Consider the following 21,123-nt stretch of genomic DNA (forward strand, 5'->3'; position numbering starts at 1 on the left):
GTAAGTAGAAGAAACTCATTCAATATTCAACAATCGTTTTAAACACTAAAAGGGCTAAAGTGTCTGCATCAAATGAAAAATACCTCTGGGTTCCTGTTGGCGCTGGAGTGCAATTTCGGAACCACTGAGTTATATGCATGTGTGGCCTGCCCTCCAACAGGCCTCAGTAGATAATTCCTGAGGACACCAAAGAGATTTTATTTCTGTGGTTTACATCTATTGATATTTGCTGTATTTTAAATTGAAACTGAAACTATATTTATTAATTCATTTATGTCAAATTATATACTAACATAAGAATATTTTTAGAAAAACCTATATTTCCAAAACCAAAAATCAGTCAGTGAGACAAGCTGCATTGCCACCTGGATTCCTATATCTGTTTCTGCATTCAACCTATTGTGAAATGATGTCTTGGTTGAAGTACAATGAAGAAAATCTAGTCTTACATGGCTATGTATTTGGTAAGGGGAGGAATATTTTTAAGAAAATTGTGCTAATTCTTCTTTTTACCACGACAAAATTCAACCAATGGTAGTTTCTTGAAGGTTAGTTGCAATTTGGAATATGGAAGCATATCAATAAATGCTTCCTGGCATTTTCCATAGTTCCTTTACCCATGCATGATTCTGCAACATCATGCATTGGTCATTCAGAAAATGATGACCCACTCAGTTATTCAGATGTTCCAAATACTTCCACAGTTTACAGCATAAATAAAATCACATTCTTCTGCTGTATAATATCACAGCTGATCTCATCAGACAGTCTAAGTATTGAGAATCTGTCAAATTCCAGTGACAGACTCAGGTTTTCCAAAATTGTATTCTTTGCTAGAAATCTCAAATGCTATCATTGGAAACGTGTACTGTCAGTTGTTTTTCTTGAAGTGGTAGGCTCACTTCATTCATTTTCAAGAAAATATCTCCCAAATACCCATGTGTTAATAACTCCAATTTCTGTATCAGCCTTTTGTTGAGTAAAAATGGTGTTCCATGAGGGGAAAGGGCACACGTGCTTTTCTTCAAGGTAGAGGGGCTTTCTGGTGCTTTGATTTGATCACCCAGCAAATGAAAAAGACATGGGCTCAAGGGTCAAGATTTAATAAAACTAATAATTTTTCTACTCCTTAAGACCATCCTTAAGTGAAACTGCATGTTCTTTCCTGCAAGGTTGTGCTGGTGAAAATAGAATGACCACTAGTAAAGTGATGCCACCTTGACGTGAGCCAAGACACGAGCAGTTTTCCCCACTGATGCTTTTGCGCTATTGGTGCAAATGTCAACAATGTGAAAAAGGCAAATAACATCTTAGTGTTATTGTAAAAAAAAGTTTTCACCTCACAGCCTCCCTGAAAGGGTCTCAGGGACCTTCGGGAACCACACTTTGAGAACTGCTTGCTCTAGACCTCCTGACAGGAGGTCTATTGGTTCGTTATTTCTCCATAATAAATTACCACAAGCTCCATGACTTAAAACAGCACACATTTATTACTGCACAGTTCCCTGAAGTCAGAAGTTTAGGGAGACTCAGCTGGGTCCGCTCAGCCTCAAAAGGCTGAAATCAAGATGCCAGCAGGACTGCATTCCTTGCCGAATGCCCTGGGAAAGAATCTGCTTCCCAGCTCCTTCAGGTTGAGGTCCTGTTTCCTCATTGGCTGTCAGCTGGGAGGTCAGGGGGGAGTGGTCTTTACTCCTAGAGGCCTCCAGCCTCCCTTCCCTGCTTTTCATATGGCCCCTCCAGCACTGGTGGGTCAAGCACCTCTCAGACATTGACTCTCCCTTACTTCTTCTGCAGCATCTCTCTGACTCCAGCAAGAGAAAGTTCTCTGCCTTCAAGGTTCATGTGACCACATTGAACCATCCAGGTGATCCAGGACTTACTATAGAAAGGTCTGTAACCTTAATGACATCTGAAACATCCATGATGTCATGGAATATAACATGTTTATAGCTTCCAGGGATTAGGGCTTGGACATATTTGAGTGGCCATTGTGCCTACCCCAGAGGGAATGCAGGATACTGCCAGATGATACTAAAAGGAAACATGGAGTGTTCAAGAAGTGTAAAAAGGTTGCCTATGGAGACAGAAGGAGAATACAGACAAGGCCAAGAAGTGATGGTAAAAATACCTGCTGATTCCAAATTGCTGCCTAGGAGAGCATCCTCTAAATCTGTTTGAATACCTTGTTTCTTCAGTCTTTCCAGCACTTGCTAAATACCAACCTGCACTAAGCTTCGGGGTGGGGATGAGGATGTAGGGGGGAGTTAGGAGTGAAGGAAGCAGAGGATACATGGTCTCTGAGTCCAGAGGAGCTCCCAGCCCAGAGCTGCTCTCTGATTCTAGGACTTTGGAATCCTGTTAGACATACCGTGCATGCCTTAACATTAAGACACACAAGATTTAAGGACTTTCTCATGAAGATGCTCTTAAATATTGAAAGAAGAGTGGTGCAGGGAAAGAGATGGGGACATGTGAGAAGAAACAGCAAGCCTGCCAACCATTCTCATCCTCCTCCTCCCTGCCCCCTACATGAAACTGACCTTCAAATCAGTCCAGAAAAAATTCCAATACATCTAGACACTCTTCCCTCCTACTGAGCACAATTCTGTGGAAATACCTAGTATTTTCCAGCCAGAACAACCTGGATACAAATCCAATCTTTGCTACGTCAGAGTTGTATGATATCCCTGATCCTCAACTTTCCCATCTGTGGAATGGGGAGAATAATTTCTACTTTGACAGGTTTCCTTGAGGGTGTGAGATAATGTGTGTAACCCTGTCTGGGGTTGCAGGTTGGGTTTCCCAAGAAGCAAACTCTAAGACTGAGATTATTATGCAGGTAGATTATTAAGAGAACATTATTAAGGGAATATTCTTGGGATTATGAGCTGTGGAAGGAGAGGGAAGGAGGTACTACTGGGCAGAGGAGATGCTGGGTTGCAACATAGCCCTTCCAAGTTACCCTGAGTTGGGGCAAGGTGACCATGCTTTTATACCCCCTCATAGACCAGCCAGTGATATAAGCTGCCTCAAGAAGAGGGGTGACTACTTGGCATATACCCTGAGAAAACCATAATTCAAAAAGGGTCATGTATCAAAATGTTCATTGCAGGTCTGTTTACAATAGCCAGGAGATGGAAGCAACCTAAATGTCCATCATCGGATGAATGGATAAAGAAGATGTGGCACATATATACAATGGAATATTACTCAGCCATAAAAAGAAATGAAATTGAGGTATTTGTAGTGAGGTGGATGAACCTAGAGTCTGTCATACAGAGTGAAGTAAGTCAGAAAGAGAAAAACAAATACCGTATGCTAACACATATATATGGAATCTAAGAAAAAAAAAAGGTCATGAAGAACCTAGGGGTAAGATGGGAATAAAGACACAGACCTACTAGAGAATGGACTTGAGGATATGGGGAGGGAGAAGGGTAAGCTGTGACAAAGTGAGAGAGTGGCATGGACTTATATACACTACCAAATATAAAATAGATAGCTAGTGGGAAGCAGCCACATAGCACAGGGAGATCAGCTTGGTACTTTGTGACCACCTAGAGGGGTAGGATAGGGAGGGAGACGCAAGAGGGAAGAGATATGGGAGCATATGTATATGTATAACTGATTCACTTTGTTGTAAAGCAGAAACTAACACACCATTGTAGAGCAATTATACTCCAATAAAGATGTTAAAAAATAAAAAAAGAAGAAGAGGGGTGGTTTGGAGTGAATAAGTCCTTCAGTCCTGAAGGGGAGATCTGGGTTTCACAGCACAACACCCATGATACCTGGCATATGGCAAGTACTTAACACATTGTAACATTTTCTATTATAATTGTAAGCATCATTTTTATCCTTCTTTTTATAACCACTGCCCTGACTTAGTTTAAGTCTTCATCATCTCTTGTGTGGGATATGAAAGAGCCTCCTAACTGGTTTTCCTAATCTACATTGTCTTCCTCAGATCTGTTCTCCATACCATTGCCAGAGTGATGGTTATAATCTAAGCCTCTCACTGCCCTGCTTCAAATCCTCCAGTGGCTCCCCACAAACTTCAGAATAAAAAAAGTTCACTTTAAAGTGACCTTGAACATAACATATACCTGACTTTCCCATCTGATCCTTGCCTATTTTCACCGCCCCCCTCGGCCACCCCACTGCTATTTGACAACCTCTTCACACTGCATTTGTTGAAGCTTCCCCCAACTCACCTCTTCACTCTGTTGGTTTCTGCTTATCTTTGAGGTCTCAGCTCAGCTGACAACTGCTCTCAGAAGCCCCCCACCGAACCAAGACATGGCCAAGTATTGGTATTCCTCTTCTCACTTCCCTTTTCATCTGGGCAGACTTATGTCAGAAGTCCCTCCAACTAGGACATGAGTTTCTCCCAGAGAGCGGAGTCCTCAGGTCCTACTGTACAATCAGCACAGATACAATATCAGAGCATGCAGGGCTAAACCAGTAAGAGAAGGTGTCCTTCTGATCAATGACAGACCTCCCCACAGTCTTCTGAGAAATGCAGCTGCCACACACAAATCAGATTCTGGTGCATTAACTTCCATTCCACCGCAAGTCACTGTTTAACACAAAGATTTCCAGACCCACAGGATGAAGTACAATAAACTTATAAGAGAAAGTGCCAGTATCTTAAAGTTGATGTGATACAATTACATAATCCAGATGTTTCCAAAACTTCTCCTGCCTTTCATTAAAAACACCAACAGAATAGAGGGACGGGGCTTCCCTGGTGGCGCAGCGGTTGGGAGTCCGCCTGCCGATGCAGGGGACGCGGGTTCGTGCCCCGGTCCGGGAAGATCCCACCTGCCGCAGAGCGGCTGAGCCCGTGAGCCATGGCCGCTGAGCCTGCGCATCCGGAGCCTGTGCTCCTCAACGGGAGAGGCCACAGCAGTGAGAGGCCCGCGTACCACAAAAAAAAAAAAAAGAATAGAGGGATGAAAATGTGTTTGGGAACTAGAAACAGAGGTTCACAACACTGTGAATGTATGAACTGTCATTGAATTGCTCACTTCAAAATGACTAATTGTATCTTATGTATGTTAGCTTACATGAATTTCACCTCAATTTTAGAAAAACAAAAACAATAAATACCCCCAGATTATTTGATGAGCAGACAGTCCAGTCGTTCACCAGGTTTCCTCCCGGACACACCCTCACTTCTCACCTCGGATGTGGCTCCAGTTTCTTCTGCTAATCACCCTCCTTCCACATCAGCACATTTCTGGGCTGCTGCATCTTCTCTCAGTCATACTCCACCCCACCTCCCCCACCCCCACCCCCCACCACCATGGACATAGTCCGCATGCTTAAGTCCCCAAAGTACAGCCAAGAACAGACAGTAGCACTCAACAAAGCTTTCCTGAATGTTTGAAGTGAACAAAGAACATTTTTAATGTGATGGAGATGCATTGAAAAGGGGATTGCCGTATTTGCTCTAAGAACTTGTGCATTATAAGATGCACCATTCATCTCATAACTCCTAAGAGAAAAAGAAACACCATAAAATATTTACAAGAATTTCACATTTGCCAATAAAGCACACATGTATCACCCAAATCCCATTCTTCTTTCTTCTTTAGGGTCAAGAAGGAATCTAAGCCTTCTTCATGTTGTGACTTTAAACGTGCTTCTACCATTTACACATAAGCAGAGCATCACAAATAAATGTTGGGATTTGTAGCTGCTTGGGACCTTGACCTTTTGGGATTTTTAGGGCAGATAATGTAATTCTGACGTTTACCCAATAACACTGAGGTTTTGTATGTGTTTCTGATTTGATGAAACTTACAGTGATTTCTAATTTTAAAAGCCCAGTGTGGATTCACAAAGGAACACGAGTCGGCCATTCCATTCCTGCCTGTTTCTGTGGCTCCTGAGAACATAAAAGGGTCCTAAAACTGCAGCCTTGCTAATGGAACAAAGAATACTTTTCTCCAGAACGTAAACACAGCTTCAGGTTCGGGCATTATGAATCATTTCTCTAGTCTTGCCCAGAAACTTCTGAAAGAAAAATAAAATAGATTCAAATATACATTGGTTTCTTATAGTGTATGGAGTGACCTGTTCTTTTATACATATATGTACATATATGCACATATATTCATCAGCTTTCACTTTGTAAACTTGAAAGCAGAGCTGAAGGTTGGCAGGGTTCCCTCTAAGATGAACAGACAGGATTTCCCTCATTATTGCCCCATCCTGATGGCCAGGTGAGATTTCTAAGGAAGGAATTTCTTTCACAGGTGATTAAAAGGCATGGTGTATTTCAAAAGCAAGATCTTTTCTTCCCTCTTGCATATTGAATGATTTTTCTAAATGGCATAAAATGCTAAAGAGTACCTCCTGCATTCATTAACAATCCACAGGTAAATCCTTGGCAACCAGCTGCGATCCACTGAGACCACAATCCCTGCATTATGGAAAGCAATCAGAGCACCAAATGTCAAACCCAGGTGGACTGGAGTGTGGGATATGAAAAATATGTACACCCACAGGGACTGGAGTAGGCTAAGAAAATAATTTCATAATCTAAACTAATTCCTTTAGAGTTAAATACGAATCAAATGAATTGAAAGTGATTAAAAATATATTAAATATAGCCACAGTCGAGAAATTACCATCATCTTCTGTTTATGTCTCTTTAATAGCCTCAGGATCAGAATGAACTTAGCTGAGCTGCCATCCTGCAGGTCTCAGTTCATTCTAGAATGTGCATTTATCCATTCTAGTGAGAGTAGTTAACAAGCTGGTCCTACGCTCTTGAAGAAGGGTGACTCAAGATGGTTATGAGCAAGAGTTTTGGTGTCAGGCACAAACATGTTTCCTAGAGAATATAAATTTAGTTACCTTCTCTGACCCTCAGATTTCTCATCTGCAAAATGGAAATGATACTATCTGCCTCTCAGAGTCCTTGTGAGGACTTCAGGAGATAATATCTTTAAAATGTTGAGCTCAATTGCATGGCATATAGTAAGCAGTCTCTAAGTTATTATTTGTAGCATAATGGGCAAGGTGTATAGCCTGGAAGGCAAAAAGATGGCTAAAAAAATAATAAGTACAATGAAAAATGCACAAAACTGTAGCATTTGATGACCCTTGGCACAGTGGCTGACTCACGGATAAACATGTGACCTCAGCCAGGAGAGAAAATCCAAACTCAGGACTTTTGCTGGAGCTCCAGGAGAGAGTAACTGTGCCCTGACGTTGGTGCTCTGTGAGGACATGAACCTGCAGGTGGGAGAAGACTTCGCTGGCGCCTCATGGGAATGAGGCCAGTGCAGAACGAAGAGGTAAAAAGGGAAAAGGGAAGGCAGCATCCTGTTGACCTTAGCCAGGCTCTGGATCCAGCCTCGCCCCTGGAATTCGCCACCACCAAAGCCTGTAGTTGTCCTTTCGCTTAATCCAGTTGAAGTTGGACTTCTGTTGCTCACAGCCAGAGATTTTTGACTAATGTAGCTTTACCTTGGGCAGAGAGGAAAGATGGCAGGGCAGGGGTGCAGAGAGGTGGTGCTGTGTGGCTGTTCCTTCTCTCACCAGCTATGAAGGGAACCCGTTCCCCTCACTTCTTTCTGGTCACTGAACCCTTGTGGGGCTGAGATCTATCTAAATTAATATAAATTACTCATCTATTAATATTTGGTTGTAAGTCTTCCACCTTAGAACTTTGGAGAACAGGCTCATCTTTGATTTCCCTGTAGGATTTAGGGTAGAGATAGCAGGTGGGATTTGGAACGTAGAAAGTCTTTGCATATTCATTGAATGAAACAAACATGTTGCCCATTCACCGATTTTTCCTTGTGTGAGATTGAAAAGAGACAGAGGAGATACAGACAATTTGTTTCTGGTATGGAACAAATCATCTGAGTTGCCATTGCAGGTAAAGGGCAAAAGGAAAGTTCTCCTCTCTTCTGCCTGAGGGAAACCCTCCCTGTTCCTTCTTAATATTCTATATCTACCACTTCTTACTATTTCCCACATGATGACCCATTACATTTTTCATTTCAGGATTTGGAATAATTCAGAAACAAAGGAGAGATTAAAATCAGATCTTTCTCACATTCTTGGAAGCAGGAAGGACATTCTAATTAAGATGTTCTCTAAATTTGCCAGAAGTTTAAGGGGAAAAACTGAGAGAAGTTTCAGGGAGAATGGCTCCTTGTCCATGCACTAGCGTCTTTTTCCTCCTGAAGAAAAGCCACTCTGCTTTAAAGTCCAAGAAAGCATCCATCAGGACCAGCATCTTTCTGCTGCCTGAGACCTCCAATTTCCAGTCCTGGGATGCTTCCCTGTGCTCATGGGAGGAAGAACCAGATTTCAGTGGCGAAGTCAATTTCCCCAAGAATCAATTTCGGATATATTTTATTTTGTTGTCTGACCAAGTCCCAAACTCCCTTTCACAGAAGGCCTTGCCTCAGAATGACATTTTACATTTAGACAGTTCTAATCTAGCTGATATTTCACTTTAAAGATCATTTCCTCCCTTTTCTACTTGTCATAACTTAAGCAAGGAGATGTTTTATAAATAACTTCTGCTTTCAGTCACCCAAAACAGCAAACCCAAGGGCTCAGCATCATGTAAAGTGGAAAAATAGAACGGGAATTAGGAGACCTGGCTTCTATAGCAGGCTGGACTAGGTACATGGCTTTCCTACAGATGTTTACTAAATATCCATCTTGCTAAATTTATCTAACCTCTCCAGCCACAATACTTTCTGCATAGACTGTTGTGGGGATTAAATAATAATATTTGCAAAACATTTACCATTACACCCAACACTATATAAGTGGCTCAAAAATTATTATGAGTCTTTTCATTACTACTCTGATATAGCAGTGGTTCTTTTTCCAGAAAACTCATATTCTCTCAGACAAATTACTGTTCCCATAATGACTATTCACTTGAAGGAAACTTTAAGGCAAAGTTTGCCTACCCACACCTGGCATTCTCTGCCCTGCTCCTGGACTGGAGAGTGTGGATTCCAAGGGTAAAGAAAGAAACAGAAGGAAGAGAGAAGAGTAGGCTTAGCATATTATACCTTGTCCAGAAAGGAGCCCAGTCTGCTTGATGGTAGTGTGATGATGATGATGATAAAGATGATGATGGTGATAATGGTGATGCTGATGCTGATGATAAAGCTGATGATGAAGGTGGTGGTGATGGTGATAAAGCTGATGATGATGGTGGTGGTGCTGGTGATGATAAAATGATGGTGACAATGATGATGATGGTGATGATAATGATGATTTTTTAAAAAATGAAAACACTATTCTTTCATATGCTGTATTTCTGTAGTATTGGAAGGAGATCAGAAAACATGGAGTTAAAGGACACTAGAGGCAAAACAATGACAAAGAGATGTCCTAACACCTGTTAGGAAACTTGCATGACTGCATCAAGATGAATTTGCTCATGTACAAAATAGCAGTGAGAAAGTTAGAAAAGGATAAGTCAAGATTTTTCACAATTATTGCAATATCTAACAGAAAGTGAATGTAAATATTATTACTAGTAATAGTAGTCGACACATTTTTTACTTCTTACTATGTGCCAACTACTCTGTTAAGCACTTTGCATGCATCATTTCATTTTCTCTGGACTGTTGCCTTAAGAGGGTTTTTTTTTTTTATGACTTTTATAGATGAGGAAGCTCAGAGAAACTAAGTGATTCCCCCCAGGTGTATGGAAATAGTAGCAGACACAGGATCTGAACCCAGACTTTCCCACTTCTAAAAAATAGTCTGCTCCTAGCTATTATATGAGTAGATCAAGTCCTTCGCTCCTGATGTTGGTGGATGAGGCAAAAGGAGCATGATGGTGAGCAAAACAGAGTCTTTTGCTCTTGTTAGTCATTTGGTAACCCAAGTTCAGGCCCTTTCACCCAAGCTATGGTTCTGGGGTTGCCTCGGCTCCTGTTGGTGTGATAATTCTGACTACTCTTGATATTTCACATCAGATTCATATATTTTTTACTGAGGTATAATTCACATACCTCAAAACCTCCCTCTCAAAGTGTATATCTCAGTGGCTTTTAGTATATTCACAAAGTTGTGCCACCATCACCACTAAAATTTTCAAGTGTTTCTGGAGCTCTTATTTTATACATACCTAACATATATATTATATATATATAACATATATATATATATTTTTTGTGGGGGTGGGTAACACATGGCTTGCAGGATCCTTAGCTCCCTGACCAGGGATTGAACCCACGTCCTTGGCAGTGAAAGTGTGGAGTCCTAACCACTGGACCACCAGGGAATTCCCCTGGAGCTCTTATTATAAATGTAGGATTTCTGGGAGAACTGAGGAAATACATTAATATTACCCTGCCTTGAAAGAGTTTGCAATCTTGTCAAGAACACACGGCTTATAAACTTAAGGCTCCTCACTACTTATAATAAAAGAGAATAATACAGTACAAGAATGTAATATATGCAGTAAGTGCTAAGAGAGAGGAATTAACAGGCAAGTCTAGTGATGATGAGGGAGTCCTCAGTGGGGAGGTAGGCCTTGGAGATGAGGAATAATTGGAGAGGTGGTGTGAGTGGGGAGGGCATCAGATGCAAGAAGCTGTCAGGCTAAACGGCCCAAGTGTTAAACTCTTGCCAAGCATAACTATTTGCCCTACTGAGAGACTTGCTGGGACTTCAATAGGAAATATAAAAGAGATTAGATGAAGCCCAGTGATTTCAGCCAGAGATGGCCTGCCCTATTTGAAGGTAATTTATATAATAGTGACCAGTGTCTCCTCTCAGTAACTTGGGTGTGATGCTCATTGGTTCAGCGGGATGCATGCTTTGTGGAGCAAAGACAGCATTTGGCTCATGGTGGAAATTCCTGCTTTTAAAAGCCATTTTGTTCCATTTTGAAATAAAGTGGAAGTCATGCCCCATGATGCTTCATGGTTAATAAAACTTCAAAGGCATTTCTGCCTGGGCATAAAAGATTATTTTAAGCATCATCTTCTGGGCTTCTCGGTTACTAAGGGAATCCTGTCTCAGCTCAGCGGTGCAGACAGGCAAGTTGCCATGACAATCCTGCTAGGCCTGGTTGGAGTCTAAATACCACAGAAGGAGGAACCGCTGTCACTACCTGACCCCTGAGCAGCTTGGCAGTGCCCTCCCTGCCCCTGCAGCAGGCCACCCCTCCTGGACCCACCTCAGCTGCCCAGTCCTTGCAACTACGGGGCACAGGCCCCACTGGAAGGGCATTTAGGGTCAGTGGCTCAACCTGTTTGATGGTCAATCTCCTCTTCTGTCCCAGAACGTACTATTCATGCTGGGTCATATTCAAGTCTTCCTGGACACCCACAGTCCTTCAAGCCTGGCCTTTGTCTCTCCAAATAGAGGAAATACTAGATATTTACCAAAAAGTTGCACTAGGAAGCAGAATAAAATCTGGAATAAATCTTATTTTCTTTCCAGCCAAACATAATCTGAAACATTTTCACAGGGGAGACCTGTCACGGTATTGGTCAATCAGCAATTGATCAAAGCCCTGCAACTGCCTAGATGCAATTCTATCCTTTCACATGGATACACTCATGGTGTTTGTGGCAGACTATACTTTCTAAAGATGGTGGTAACCATGTCTCCCATCCCATGTGACAATATGACTCAATGCTCACATAGAGGCATGGGTCTCTATTCCTTGAACCTGGGCTGACTGTGTCTGAAGAAAAGTAATGACATGTGATTTCTGAGGTTAGGTCATAAAAGGTAACACAGCTTACATCTGGTTCTCTTGGGATGCTTGCTCTCAGGATCCAACGCTCATGTTGTGAGGAACCGCAAGCAGCCACATGGAGGGACCACATATGGTGTTCCAGAGAACAGCCTAGTTGAGGTCCTGACTGACAGGCAGCATCGAACACCAGACATGAAGTGAAGGCGACTTCAAATGATTTCAGCCCCACAGCTGACATCACCCCTGGTCTTTGAGTCATATCAGTGGAACATGAAGCAGAAACAAGCTGTCCCCACAGTGCCCTTTCTGAATTCTCAACCAGCAGGAGGCATACAAAAAATTAAATAGTGGTTGTTCTATGCCAAAAAGTTTGCGGTGATTTATTACCCAGCCACAGTAACTGGAAATACATCCTAGGCTGTCCTTTCTCTATTCTGCTGCTGGGAACTCTTACTCTCCCCTAGAGGAATAATTCAACTGTTACCCTTCAGATGCACATTTTTCTTCTCTTGGGTGAGAGGCAGTGCAACAGAGCAGCGAAGCACTGGACTCTGGAGTCAGCCTGCCTGGGTTCAACTCCTGGTTCCATGACTTACTTGATAAACCTACGGTTTGTGACCTTGGATGAGCTGCTTATCTTCCCTGTGCCTCAATTTTCATATCTGTAAATGAGGATGAGAATAATAGTACATACTTCATAGGTGAGGAGTGAGTTGGAAAGCACTTAGAACAGTGCTTGCCACTTAGCACAATTTAAGCACAGTGTTGGTTATGTCTCATTCTTCTGGGACCCTTTCCAAGTATAATCAAAATCCTAAATGAACTCATTCTCTAGAATTTCTCAAGACTCTGTATCTTCTGGGCTCAGACAGGACCACGACCATGGCTCCAGATAACAAGAGTATTCACTGGTCTAGAGCTACACTTCAGCCATCAGAACTACACAACATCTGGAGAAAACCAGGGGGAAGGAGCCGCCCTTGACTGAAAGCATCTGGTCCTTGGGTGTGTGATGATCCACTGTCTGCCACCAACATTTTTGTTCAGCCATCAGAGAACTGTAAAGAAATGTATATGAGTTTAATTACATTAAGTTTCAGAACCATTCTGAGTATAAGGACAGACTGCTGGAAACTGTAACCCACCTCACCACATGGCCACACTGCTCCTGCTGCTGATTCTTCTTCCCCCTCCTCCTCCTCCTCTTTTTCTTCTTCCTTTCTAGGCTTCAAGACAAATGTGTTTCCATGCTGATCAGCTCTTGGAACCCTAAAATCTGTGGGACAATTAGGATTTATAAATAAAAAACTATGTTTTTAAAAGCTTTATACTGAAATGTAAAATTGCAATTTAGTCTTACTGGAGGACATTGAGGCAGAATTCATCTTCTTACTGATTCTGCAATATGGCCGTTTTAAGTTTTTTATTCTAATTAGCAATGGGATCTCAAAGTTCAAAATTTCCTAAAGTTCATTTTATCTATTCCCCATCTAATGCTCGACAAACTTTCATAAAATCTCTACCAATTTTAAAATATGCTAAATTCTCACAACTTTAGAAAAATGGAAGAAAGCCAAGGATAATTTAATTAGAAGTCTAAACTCAAAACAATTTTTAATTTCAAATATAAGGCATGTTATGAGCTAAGAGACAGCATAAAGGAATGTAAAATACAAACTAATCAGCAAGGAAAAATGTATCATTCTGAAAGCAGCCAACCAAACAGGACATATCACAAACAGTGTAAGAACTAACCGAAGGGCCTAAAGGCGGGAACACATGAAAAAGATTCTTTCCAATAAATCCTTGGTTTGAAACCTACTCCTTCTAAGATGGTTCTCTTTTGTTGGCCATGGCTTTAGAAATTCAGAAGTGAAACTATTCCTCATGTTTTATTTAATATGAAGAACATTTATTACATCAGCTTTGGTCTGAATTAGAGGAGCAAGGATTACAGAATGCTAGCACTAAAGGGAGATAATGGGAGCTATCTTTGTTCCAGTGAGAAACGGAAGTCCCAGAGAGGCTGATATCAGGGTCCCAGTGTCCAGGGTGCTCTCTGAAGGATGACATTAGAAATGCTGGGAAGCTTGAGCTCAGTTCCCTAAAGGAGACCTGGCTGGGTCACTTGAGAACTGGACTGGTTCTTGTGAATTAGCAGCACTCCGTAGTGACTAAATCAAGTAAGATGATACCTCCCAGACCCAGCTGGCAATCAGGAGATGTGTGCTGTGTGACAGCAGACAAAGCATGTTTTGCTTGGATTCGGTTCAGCAGTAGCGTCTGCTAAGGATTTCATTGACTTAAGGTTGCCATTATGGACAGGAGAGTTTTGTAGGGGCAAAGTTAGACTGAATGGCTGACTCCTCAGGCCTCACAGACCACAGTGTGTGATAGGATCACTTACCAATTTACCTTTTAGCGATAGAGGAATTCCAACAGAAGAGTAATAACACATTTGTCTTACAGAATCAAAGAAACAGAATGGCTGAGAGCACAGGCTTTGTGGGCACACTGCTGAGATTTAAATCTTGGCCCTTACTAGTTGAGTGAACTTGTGTTGTGTAATCTCTCTGTGTTTATTTTCTCAATTGTAAAATGGGGATAATTATAGTATTATCACATGGGGTTATCATAAAGATCAAGTGAGGAAATACACTGAAAGAGTGAACATGAATCCTGTTAGGAATCAGACTGCAGGTGTTTAATTTATAATGGAACGTCAACACAATACTTCTAACAGAACACACCCAAGGTCACACCCCAGCTACAAAATGACTAACAGTTCCTTCATCTGAGTGATTTCTGCTCCCTCACCATCATCATCCTTAGTCTCACTTTGTCCTTCGTTCCTCCAGAACAAAATTATTGAGACGCCCAAATGCTGAATTGTCCTTGATAGCATCCATTCCAAAACAAGTCCCTGTTTTCCTGATGCCACCCAGCATAAGTCCAAATCTTATAAATCATTTGTATAGAGACATCCTCAGGTGTATGCTCTCTCTTGCTGCAGCAAGCTAATTAAACTTAACCTTGTTTGAGTTTGGGCATGCCCCTGGTGGTCTCTGACTAATGGGCTTCCACAATACTCAGCACATACAATAGCATACTATATGCACAAGAAATGCTAGCCACTGGCAGTAGTAGGCAAGTCTTTTTATTCCCAGCTTCTTGCATACAGCACACCTCAAGACATGCTTGTTCAATAAAGGGCTATTCTCAAATAACTGGGAAGCCAGGCTAAGATGAGAAAACAAAGCAAACATTTAGAGACTGTGCTTTGTTTTCTAATTTTTATTTTTAGAGAACAGTCCAAGTAGTTACCAGGAATTGACCATTGCCTGGACTTTCTAAGCTAGGGTAGCCAGATCTTGAATAAAAGAGGGTCTTGAAATAGCTAAACTTTTAAGTTTTTATTTCTGAATTTCTACAAACACACATCTGACAGAGAAGGAAACGAACTGTTGGAGTAATAGAATGAATGCCCAAGATACATCCATGGTGATTAGGTTTATTTGCACCTAAGGTGTATTAGGTATCTATTTAGTGACTCAAAATGAGAGTAATCATTTATTCTCTGTGGCAGTTTCTTCTGGTCAGGAACCCGTGAGTTCCTTGGCTGGGTGGTTCAGGCTCAAAGTCTTTCATGAATTGCAATCATCTGAAAGGTTGCCTGGGGCCAGAGGATCCCCTTCCTAGGTGGTTCACTCCTAGCTGGAAAATTGGTTCCTCTTCATATGGGCCTCTCCACAGGGCTGTTTGAGTGTCTGCAGGACATGACCGCTGGCTTTCCCCATAGGGAGCCATCCAAGAGCCCAAGACTCAGTAGCAATACCTTTTATGATCCACCCCTGGAAGTCACACATCATCAACTTGGCCATATTCTACTAGTACATGCCAACCCTGTTTCAGTGCCAACTCTGCCCATCTGCCGGATGTGCTATTTTGGACCAGCACCAAAACTCTAAGTCTGTGTTCCCTCATTTATAATATAAAAATAACAACCTCCCTTCAGGGCTGTTTTGAACGTAAGCCAATATAAGATTATCAAGCTCTGTTTAGTACAGTGAGCTGCCCCACAACAGGCATTACTTAGAAGTGATCTCGTTTCCTTAGGAAGCCTATCCCTAGCTCGCCTCATTCTCCTCAAGTTAAACTCCGAGCACCCTTTTTTTCCCACCCCTGGAGAGCCGAGTCAGTCAGACCCCACCCTCCCCAGCCAACTCGATCCCGTCGTAGGACTATTCAGGAGGCAGAACTCTAGTTCCCGGCGCTCACCTCGGCACCGGCGCGCTTTGAGAACGGACCGGAAGTGGCTCCGGCAGCTCTACTTCGTCCGGAAAGGCAGTGGCGGGCGGCCGGCTGGACGGTTCGCTAGGACTTTGCGGACTGGGTCGCCGGCGCTGGGACGCCCTGAAAGCGGAGCGGCGGGGCGCCCGGAGGTGAAGGGGTTGCTCCCTCCCGGCCTAGTCATGCCCGGTTGGAGGCTGCTGGCTCGGACCGGCGCCCGGGTGCTGGACCGCGGCGCGGGCGGCCTGGGCGCTGCCCGGGGCTCGGAGGACAGGTGGGTGCGGAGGAGAGACGAGGGTGCGGGGTGGTCCCTGCACCTGTGGCCTCGGGCTGTGGCCTGGCCCGGCGCGGGATAGGAGGGGGTTCCGTCCAGGCCTGAAGAGTAAGAATCACTACTCTGAGGACGTGCCCTTTGAAGGATTGAAGGGGTGGGTTTTTTTGCTTTTTAATGCTGATGAGCATTATCAACATCAATAATATTATCTGCCAATTAGTGAGCGTTTACTCTGTAATAAATGTTCTTTTTGGAACATTAGGCCCCTTAGGTCATGTAGCCTCACGTTAAGAGCTGCTATCATACGTTTTACAGATACCATCTTTTTCCCGTCCTATCATTATTCAGCTTTGCAGGTAAAAGGGAAGCTTAGAGAAAAGTCATTTGCCCAAGGTCACTTAACTAATAAGTGCAAAATTGGGACTCTAGCCTGGATATATCTACATGCCTACAAAAGAGATAGATTGCAGCAATATTTACTTCTTTTCTGACCCTCCTGGCAAGAATTACACATCTCTTAACTGACCTCCGTCCCGTAAGGTCTCTCTTGGTGTGTTCAGCTAGTCACAGGCCATGTCTTTTACGGATTTTAGAATTTGCACACCCAGTTTCTTCACCACTCTGAGCCAAGGCCATGTCATTACAGGGGTTTGTCAGAGAAAGATCAGTAACCCCACATTTTGTCACCTCTACTGGATGTAAACTGTTAACGTACATGTTCTAGTGGACCTGCGGCTTTTCTTGTCTACATAGGCCTACTCTGTTAGAAATCTGTTTATCCCACAGGAGAAGAAGAAGAACTTTTCCTCCAGGGTAACTATTCACAGTTGAAACATGAGCCCCATTATTATCATGAGGAATGTCAGGGAAAAAACTGGAATAGAATCCAAACCCTTTCCAAAGGCCCTGAGTACACTTTCCAACTCATGTGACCTCCCTTCTGTACATTAAGTGGGGAACCTTTTGAACTGTGCTTTGTTTTCTAATTTTTATTTTTCCAGAATGGACATCTGGCTTTTGGTTAGAAGTCTCCATGGCAAGAGTGGTACTTGGTGGGATGAGCATCTTTCTGAAGAAAATGTTCCCTTTGTTAAGCAGTTGGTCTCTGATGAAAATAAAGCCCAGTTAGCAAGTAAACTCTGTCCTCTGAAAGATGAGCCGTGGCCTATACATCCTTGGGAACCAGGTGGTTATTTTGTATATGTTGTGTTCTCATCGCCTAATTACTGTCTGGCTGGCACGTTTAAAATCGTAGTGACTTCTGAATCAATTTATCATCTCTTTAATTTATTTTCATGTCTTAAGTGTGTCTATTTCATTGTGGTTTGCTTTGCAAGTATATTTCCAGCATCCTAGTCTACTGTTAGTGAATGTCTGATGATCATCAAGACTTCCTCAAGAAACTGCTTTGTAGGTGAAAAGAGAATTGTTCTGCAAAGGTTTTCTTGTTTTCTTCAGATGAAAAATAATATAAAATAAATCAGGGGAGGAAAGCTGGAAGAGTGTGATGTAAACTGTAATGTATCACACAGACGTTTGTAGCTGGGGTATTCTGCCACTCCACGCCTACCAAGCATAACCCCAGAATCAGCTCTTTGTGCCTGGTAGAGTGCTAAATCCATGTGTGGCCAGACCAAAAATCATAAGGCCTTTCCTGTTCATGGAGTTGTCGTTGATTGGGGGTTATTTTGGCTGTTGAATTGTTTAATGGCTAGAATTCGTAGTGGAGCAACTTTATCAATTTATGCAACAAATCTAAGTGTCATGGTGGATGCTGACATATTTTAGCAACATGACCACTTGTGTCATCTCAGTAACTCCAGCTAACTTCTCAGTGGTAGATGTTTCCTAGTTAATGAGGTTGGATATGAATTGGTATTAGGAAAGCAAAGCATAATGATGGATTTATCATGCCCTCTATTAATACCACTATTTTAAATACCAGAATATATCAGTTTAACTATTTTCTTTATTTTATACGGCTTTCTTATATTTTTTACTTTACAGAGATTTATTGAGTACCAATATATTATGTCAGGCATGGCTGAAGGCACTTACATCTGTAAGGAACAGTTGTATTTTACTGTATGAGTATATCAGCATGTTTCTTATCTGCTTACTCCTTATATGAAAGCAAAATTTAGGAAATACCATTGTATCGTGTTGACAAATGTTGAAAAGTCTGTGTGAATATTGATTTGTTTTTAATTGCCAGGTTCCTCTAGAGTAGGCCTTATTGCACTGAAGTTAGGCATGATGCCCTTATGGACCAAAGATGGTCAGAAGCATGTGGTCACATTACTTCAGGTAAGAAACAGAAGATATAACAAATCTATGTGTGTGCTGAGATCTATTTGTGCGAACCTAAATGGGCAATATTTGTATCCTGAAACATTTGACTGTGTGGTGAAGAAGAGGTAAAGTTGAGCATAGATACTGTAAAAGAGCCTTACTTCTGATGGTGTCAGTGAATGTTCTCACTCATGCCTGAGTGGTGGCTTTCTTTATACTGGCATTGGGATAACTGGGACAATGACTTAAAAAAAAATTGTAACCTAACTTCTTACAGATCTAGTAGTTTAATTCATAATCAGAAAAAAATCTCAGTCCCATCTTATTTTCATTTATGGAGTTCTTTCAATTCCAAATTGTAATTTTGATCTCTTTACTAACTCAGAATGTAACACTTTTGTCTGGGGAAGCAGCATGTTCTCTGAGATAAAGTTAAGCTCTAATAGTTAAGAATGTAGGCCCTGGAACCAGAATACTTCAAATGTTGGTTCTACCATTTTCTAGCTGTGTTCCTTGGAGCACTGTGTCTTATCTGTAAAAGAATAATTTTATTCTGTAGAAGAAATCACTATGATCTCTCTCAAAGGGTTATTGTGAGACTTGCACAAGATGCTAAATGTCAAGCACTTAAAATTTAAAACAATATTAAATGTCCAATAAATGTTAGTTGTTATTGTCTTTATCATTATTATAAAAAGATCACTGATAAAGTTGAGACATTCATTCCCCAGATCACTTTGAACAGCTCAGTTCATATTGGAGTCAACCCTTAGACAAGCGTTTAGGCAGGTGATGGGGAGTAAAATGAGACCTCATGGACTTCCCTGGTGGCACAGTGGTTGAGAGTCCACCTGCCGTTGCAGGGGGCACGGGTTCGTGCCCTGGTCCAGGAAGATCCCACATGCTGCAGAGTGGCTGGGCCCGTGAGCCATGGCCGCTGAGCCTGCGCATCCGGAGCCTGTGCTCCGCAACGTGAGAGGCCACAACAGTGAGAGGCCCGCGTACCTCAAAAAAAAAAAAGAGACCTCATGCACGTAAGTTCTTCCAGTGCTGACAGGCACAGGTGGCCTGTAAGCCCTTAGTAAGTTTTTACTGACTCTGAATGATCAAGGAAAGGATTATAGTTTCTGGAACTCTACAGAACTTTGGGAGCTTTTAGGAATGATGGGTGGGATTGTAAATTGGTACAGCTGCTTCAGGAAATAGTTTAGCATTATGGAAAAGTTGAGGTAATGAACCTGTGATCTCCCAGTTCCACTCCTGAGTGTTACTAGAAAACATGAACAGATGAGTTATAGCAGCATTACTCTTAGTACTCCAAAAGTAGAAATAACTCCCATGTCCATCATGGTAGAATGGGTAAATAAATCATGGTGTATTTACATGATGGAGTGCTGGGTGGCAGTGAAAATGGACAGAATAGAGCCACACACAACAGTATGGGAGAACCTTACCAATAGAATCTTGAGTGAAAGCAGGAAAATACGGAGGAGTATATGTGGTCTGACTCCATCTACATAAAGGTTCAACAGGCAGCACTGAACTATAGGATTAAACAGTACTTTCAAAGGTAGTAATTATAATGAAAAGTTAAATGATTACCATAAATGTCAAGAGAGGTGGTTATTTCTAGGACAGTTCTTCTCAGACTTTACCTCAGAATCACCTGGAGGGCTTACGAAACACAGGTTCTGATTTAGTAGGTCTTGGCTGAGGCCTGAGAAACTGCATTTTCACAGAGTTCCCAGGTGACTGATGCTGCTTGCTTGGGGACCATACTTTGAGAGCCACTGCTGTAGGGGTAAAAAGGGTGGGGAGGAATGGGTGTGAGGGGGGAATTGGGAAGAGACACAGAGGTTTGGGGGATTTTTGACATGCGTAGTGGTTACATGCGTATTTTCTTTATAAACATTTTGTTGTATATTTGTGTTTGATGCACTTTTCTGTTTGTGTTGTATTCAGTATTTGACAGTGTTTTTTTAAGCGTGTGGTTGGTATGAGAGGGATGGTGAGATAAGAAACTTTAGGGAATTGCTAACTGTCCGAGGGCCTCAGTGTGGCTGGTATGTAATATTAACATGTGTCCTGGCACATACTTAGTTTTTTTATGTTTGTTTTTTTAGGTACAAGACTGTCACATCCTAAAATATACTCCAAAGGAAAATCATAATGGAAAAATGGCAGCCCTGACTGTAGGAGGAAAAACTGTATCACGTTTCCATGTAAGGGTGCACTTTCATTCCTAGAATAGTGCATTTCATTAGTTTTAGACCTGAATTCTTTGAGATTCTGAATTCTTTAAGTTTTGAGGATATCCCATAGCCACAGATTTGTCCAGGAGGTGAACTGTGGATTTGGGGGGAGGCAGTCTGATAGAGCCACTGATCACAGGAGTCTGGGAGACTTTGAGTTTGCTCCAGTACCTCCCTTCACTGTCTGGAACAAGTAACTTCACCTTCTAAGCTTCATTATTTGCCCAGATGTAAAATGTGGATAAAAATACTACTTACCTAAGAGGTTTGGTACCAGGATTACGTGAGACTTTTCACATGTG

At 42.0% G+C, this 21,123-nt stretch overlaps 1 protein-coding gene across 2 annotated transcripts in view; it reads left to right on the forward strand.

The window, feature by feature from the left end:
• Positions 1 to 15,767: 15,767 nt before the first annotated feature.
• MRPL3 (mitochondrial ribosomal protein L3) overlaps positions 15,768 to 21,123 on the forward strand; it is a 50,416-nt gene continuing 45,060 nt past the window's right edge. Inside the window, exons 1-4 of one of the 2 annotated variants that reach the window (XM_059065485.2) lie at positions 15,768 to 16,277; positions 17,279 to 17,463; positions 18,493 to 18,584; positions 20,693 to 20,791. In XM_059065485.2, coding sequence (XP_058921468.1) covers positions 16,186 to 16,277; positions 17,279 to 17,463; positions 18,493 to 18,584; positions 20,693 to 20,791 — 468 coding nt within the window. In that variant the 5' untranslated portion in view covers positions 15,768 to 16,185. The remainder of the gene's footprint in view (positions 16,278 to 17,278; positions 17,464 to 18,492; positions 18,585 to 20,692; positions 20,792 to 21,123) is intronic. The other variant, XM_067033793.1, reaches the window with a different exon arrangement.

This window comes from Kogia breviceps, chromosome 5 (genome assembly GCF_026419965.1).
Source record: "Kogia breviceps isolate mKogBre1 chromosome 5, mKogBre1 haplotype 1, whole genome shotgun sequence".
NCBI lineage: Eukaryota > Metazoa > Chordata > Mammalia > Artiodactyla > Physeteridae > Kogia > Kogia breviceps.